Genomic DNA, 6,193 nt, shown 5'->3' on the forward strand with positions numbered 1-6,193 from the left:
CACAAAGCACCGAGCTGATCTCCCTGTGCTATGCGACTGCTTCCCACTAGCTATCTATTCTACGTTTGGTAGTGTATATATGTCCATGCCACTCTCTCACTTTGTCACAGCCTACCCTTACCCCTCCCCATATCCTCCCCATATCCCATATCCATTCTCTAGTAGGTCTGTGTCTTTGTTCCCATCTTGCCCCTAGGTTCTTCATGACCTTTTTTTTTTTTTTTTTTTTTAGATTCCATGTATATGTGTTAGCATACGGTTTTTGTTTTTCTCTTTCTGACTTACTTCACTCTGTATGACAGACACTAGGTCTATCCACCTCACTACAAATAACTCAATTTCGTTTCTTTTTATGGCTGAGTAATATTCCATTGTGTATATGTGCCACATCTTCTTTATCCATTCATCTGTTGATGGACACTTAGGTTGCTTCCATGTCCTGGCTATTGTAAATAGAGCTGCAATGAACATTAGGAGGAGGAGGAGGAGGAGGAGGAGGAGGAGGAGGAGGAGGAGGAGGAGGAGGAGGAGGAGGAGGAGGAGGAGGAGGAGGAGGAGGAGGAGGAGGAGGAGGAGGAGGAGGAGGAGGAGGAGGAGGAGGAGGAGGAGGAGGAGGAGGAGGAGGAGGAGGAGGAGGAGGAGGAGGAGGAGGAGGAGGAGGAGGAGGAGGAGGAGGAGGAGGAGGAGGAGGAGGAGGAGGAGGAGGATGAGGAGGATGTGTCAGTTGAGGAAACGTCATGAGTGAAAGCGCAGATGATGGACACTGAGGTATGAAAGTGGAGAGGCACTGGAACTAGGTAACATCTCAAGGACTCTGACGATTCTGGAGGGGTTGATTCATTTCCTAGAGAGATGGTATATGTATGTTTTGAGAGCTGCTCTCTCTTTTGGAGGGGCTGGGAGGATGTGCTATAGGACACCTGGGGGCAATTTTTGGCTGGGGGAGGAGGGAGGGGGGGAAGGGACTCCTCCAGGGGTGCCATTGACAGTGGTGGGGCTGTCCTACATACAAGATGCTTGTGCAGGGAGGTGAGTGGGGCTGAAATCTAGTCTCTGGGCCTCTCACCAAGCCACACACCCTGGGGCAGAGCCATCCAGAGGAGGGCCTTTTTGCCTGATCCTGCTAAAAGCGGCCTGTGGATTAGTGTGGACCTGGGGTTCCCTGCTTTTTAAAGTGATTTGAGTGGAATTAAAGTAATAGCGATTGCATTTTTGGCTTTTGGTCATGTGGATATACACAAAGCCTGGTTTGTGTTGAGTGTCCTAGTGCTTAATAAATAATAATATTATATAATATATACTATTATAATAATTATATTATAGCCTTAACCCTCTCTATGTTGTGTGTGTATGTATGTGTATGTGTATACTCATGTGTACCCCCCCCACACACATACACACAGATACCCATACATGTATGGTACCAGGCACTTTTCAAGTGACTAATTAGGTGGGATGGAGTTAAGGACACCATCAGAGGATGTTGAGACGCCTGAGACTAGTCATGATAGGAAATCACCGCCAAGGCTGAAGAGTAAGGGGGAGGAGATGGTGTTTCTGGAGCCGAGCGAGGGCTGGGGCAGTGGAGGACACAGCTATGTCAGAACAGGAGACCCAGAGCAGGAGGCAGTGAGGAGAAAGACTCCAACTGCTTTCTCCTCCAGCTCCCCAGTAGCCTGCCCCTGTCGCTCATTGGTGGAACCTGGTCCCAGGCCACCTGGCAGAGTCTCTACCCCCCACCTGTTCCCCAGTGATGCAAGGTACAGGGCTCAGCCTCCCCGGGGCACAGAGCAGGCAGGAGAAGGACAGAGGGTGGATTGGGAGAGTGGGGTGGGCAAGTGGTGAATAACTAGCACTCTTGTGTTATCTTTTCTTGAGTTGGGATTATTATCCTGACTTTATAGATGAGGAAACTGAGCTCGGTGAGTTTCCTAAGATCCACCTGCCTATTCAAGTAGAGCTGACCTTGGAACCCAGACCTGCTTCCTGTGAAAGTCTGTGATCTTTTCTTGATCATGTAGAGTATAGTGTTCATTCTTGGGTGGATGTGTGCTTGAGACCTTTTGGGGTCACCCAGCACCTAGAGGGGCATGTGTAGAGTCCATGTTGTTGTTTGAGGAGTCTGTCGCATCTCTAAGAGTCAGCTCACAAGAAGAACGTAGAGTAACTATGCAGTTGCAATTGGCCAGGTTGTTTTCTTCACTGAAGATGCTGCCTGACTTTTGCTGAGACCGCCCTACACTCAGGTATGTTGCGTTAAATGGTGTAGAGTAGGAAGGAAGAAACGCTAAGAGTGTTTCTTAGATTAGATGACGTTCCTTGATGACAGCATCTCTCCCTCTCTCTGTCTCTTTCTGTCTGGCTTGGCCGTTCTGGTGGTTGTTAATTCCTCTTGTGTCTTTGCAGATTCCAGTCAGGTGTTTGACATCGAAGTTGTGAACATCAGTGCCACAGGCTTGACCCTGACCTGGAAAATCAATGAGAATGAGTCGTTTTCTGACTATACCTACATGATACAAGTTGCTGGCGAGACAGATACCTTCAATCTCACTGTCTGTGAGACTCGTGCCGTCATCACCCCACTCCGCTCGAGCACCTTATACAACATCACAGTGTGGCCTTTCCTTGACCACAGTTCCGAGGGCATACCGGGCTTTCTCCAAGTGTACACCCGTGAGTCCACTCATTGCTTTGCTAACCTTTCTTGCCTGCCTGCTATGCGCCTGGCGCAGATACAAGACAAATTCTGTTCCTGCCCTTGAGGAGAGCCCAGCTCAGCTTGTGGGTCCACAGGGACTCTTAACCACCTTCAGGATGTGTGATCTTATGACGGCGACCATTGATTGACCCTGCCCACACGCCCAGCATCGCGTGATGGGCTTTCCTTGCACGGTCTCATTTAATGTTCACAAATCTGTGACATGGCACTGGCCTCATTTTATGGATGAGGAAGCCAAGGCCGAGAGAGATGCTATGGACAGGTGTCAGACCTTGTGCTTGTCAGAGGTGGGATCAGACAGCTGGGCTCTCTCAGCTCCAGCCTGTGCTGGTGACAGCCATTCTAGTGTGCTAGCGACAGGGAGCAAGTTGATACATGGAGACAAAAAGAACCTGGTTATTCATGTCCCCTTGTCCTTTGGATGCTGACATTATAAGGAAATAGGACACAGCTATGTCTTGTCTTTTCTTTCTTCTGATCCAGCTGTCTCTTAAAGACAAGATGTTAGGCAGCAAATAAAAACCATTCTGTTCCAAGGACGGTCCAATAATTAAAACAATAATGGTGTGCCAGTAGAGTAGTAATGTAATAATATAGTAATATCGGTATTGCACTGTGCCAGGAGCTTTACATGTATTGTAGTGGTCTTCACGGTAGGTGTTAGGATCCCTGTCTTACAGATGAAAAGACTATAGCTCAGCACAGCTGAAGAGTTTGCCCAAGACCACAGAGCTGGTAAGCAGCAGGGCAGGGACTTGAACCCAGGGGTGCCTGGCTCTGGACCCAGGGCTCATCCTACCAGAATACTTTATTCGAGTGTCTGTTGCTTTCCAGGAAGCACACCTTAGGCATTCTTACAAACGTCTTCTGACTGGGTCTTTGGAGTAAATGCAATCTTTCTTTTCTTCACCTTTTACTTTTTTTTTTTTTTTAACTGTTTAATCTCTCTATTAGTTAGAGTCAGGTTCACTGTGAGTAACAAACTCCCCAAGTATCCAAGACAGAAGTTTATTTCTCTCTCATTATAAAAGAAGCCCAATGCTAGGCAGGATGGGATGGTTAGCTACCGCTCAGATGCAAGAACAGAAACCGTGAGCTATTTTAAGCTGAAGAGGATCTTATCTTGGGAACTGAGGGTTTATAGAATCATTGGAAGTGCTGGTGTGTTAGTTTTCTAGGACTGCCATAACAAGTACGACAGATTGGGAAGCTTAAACAATAGAAATCGACTCTCTCACAGTTCTGGAGGCAAGAAGTCTGAGATCAGGTGATTCAGGCTTGGTTTCTTCTGAGACCTCCCTTCCTGGCTTTGTAATGGCCGGCTTCTCCCTGTGTCTTCACGTGATTCTCCTTTGATCTGTGCATGTCTGTGTCCTAATCTCCTCTCTCTCTTTTTTTTTTTTAATTTTATTGAAGTATAGTTGATTTACAATGTTGTGTTTAATTTCTGCTGTACAGCAAAGTGATTTAATTATACATATATATATTCTTTTTCATATTCTTTTCTATTATGGTTTATCACAGGATATTGAATATAGTTCCCTCTAATTTAATAAGGATACTAGTCATAATGGATTGGATTAGGGCCCACCTTAATGGCCTCATTTTACCTTAGTCACCTCTTTAAAAATCCTACCTCCAAATATAGTCAGATTCTGAGGTACTGATGGTTAGGACTTCAACATATGAATTTTGAGGGGCCACAATTCAACTCATAACATGTGGGGTGCGGCTCTAGGCTGGGACCCAGAAATGACTCCCAGCCTAAGGGTGCAGAACTCCCCATCCAGGGAGTCCCCAACTGTCACTGTCAGCAGCCCTGGCTGTAGTTGTTGGCTCCAGGAATGTACTGAGCTGCCGTCCTGGCATCAGGAAGCTGCAGCCACTGCCACGTTGTTGGTTCTATAGCTAGGCAGCCTGAGCTCCAGGCATCACACCCACATTCCAGTTACAAGAAGGAGGAAGGATAAAAGGTAATGCTCCATCCTTTAAGGATGCTTCTTAGGAGCCATATGGTGCTTATACTCACATCCCATTGGCCAGAACTTAGCCTAGTTGCAAGGGAGGCTGGGAAATGTAGTTTTTCTTTCCAATGGCCATGTACACTGCTAAGAATCTGGGGGTGTATGATTAAGGAAAACGGAGGGGGGAATGGATTTTTGGGGTCAACAGCAGCCTCTACTGCACTTCCTTAAACAGAGACTCTGGAAGGCTAAGTAATGTATACAACATAGGCAGCCAGCAGTGGCCAAGGTCCTCCAGTGCCTGAGCCCTTGACCCACGAGAATTTACACCTCGTCTCATTTCCTTTGAATGACTTTGTACAACTTAAACACCAGTTTCTGCGCTCCTGTGGCCAAGTGTTCTCTTGTTGGTTAGAAACATGAGTTTCTGAGGGGCTTGTGTTGTAGGTGATCATACAAAAAAGAGAAAAAGAGAGGTTGGGTATCCCAAGTGTACGTTTAATCTCATTGTAAATATTTTGTGAGGTTCAGTCACCCTTGTCTTCTGGAGAAATAGATTCTTAATCTAGTCATTTACTTTCTACCCACAGCCCCCAGTCCAGTTTCTGACTTTCGAGTGACAAGTGTCAGCACAAGGGAAATTGGCTTAGCATGGAATAGCAATGACTCTAATTCCTTTGAGATACATATCACACCGAATGAACATGGACTGCATCAAACAACCACCGAACAAAGTATTGTCATTGGTGGCTTATGCCCTGGAACCAAGTATCGTTTTGACATATTTCCACAAGGACCAAATGGGACTAAAGGGGATTCCCAAACAGTTTACAGTACAACTGGTAAGCAAATAGGTTGTATTTTCTGAGAAACAGTCATGTTTCTTAAGGGAAATCAGTATAATTTATAAATGTCAAATTTTCCAAATATTGCTTTTCTTTTAATTATCTAAGAAAAACTTCTTAACAAATTTATAATGACAGTAATGCATATTCATTATATAAAATACAGACAAGCAAAAAGAAAAATCACATGTAAACCAACAACCAGAGATAATAACTAATAGCTTTTGATGCGTGATGTTTTAGAATTTTAAGGTATAGAAAGGTGTGTATGTGTGTGTATATATATTTTAACAAATAGTAAAATCCTGTACATCCTGTGTTATCTGCTTTTTTTCATTTCAAGTTTATTATGACTATTCTTCCCTATTAGCATAAATATTTCTGCAGGATAATTTTTTTTTCTTTATTAAACGTCTTTATTGGAGTATAATTGCTTTACAATGGTGTGTTAGTTTCTGCTTTATAGCAAAGTGAATCAGTTATACATACACATATGTCCCCATATCTCTTCCCTCTTGCGTCTCCCTCCCTCCCACCCTCCCTATCCCACCCCTCTAGGTGGTCACAAAGCACCGAGCTGATCTCCCTGTGCTATGCGGCTGCTTCACACTAGCTATCTATTTTACGTTTGGTAGTGTATATATGTCCATGCCACTCTCTCACTT

The 6,193-nt window shown here is 45.0% G+C and overlaps 1 protein-coding gene across 1 annotated transcript in view; it reads left to right on the forward strand.

Moving 5' to 3' along the window:
* Positions 1–6,193, forward strand: part of PTPRJ (protein tyrosine phosphatase receptor type J) — a 183,192-nt gene that overhangs the window by 132,611 nt on the left and 44,388 nt on the right. The window contains exon 7 of the mRNA XM_055091375.1: positions 5,274–5,525. Coding sequence (XP_054947350.1) covers positions 5,274–5,525 — 252 coding nt within the window. The remainder of the gene's footprint in view (positions 1–5,273; positions 5,526–6,193) is intronic.

Source organism: Physeter macrocephalus, chromosome 16, assembly GCF_002837175.3.
Source record: "Physeter macrocephalus isolate SW-GA chromosome 16, ASM283717v5, whole genome shotgun sequence".
Classification (NCBI taxonomy): Eukaryota; Metazoa; Chordata; class Mammalia; order Artiodactyla; family Physeteridae; genus Physeter; species Physeter macrocephalus.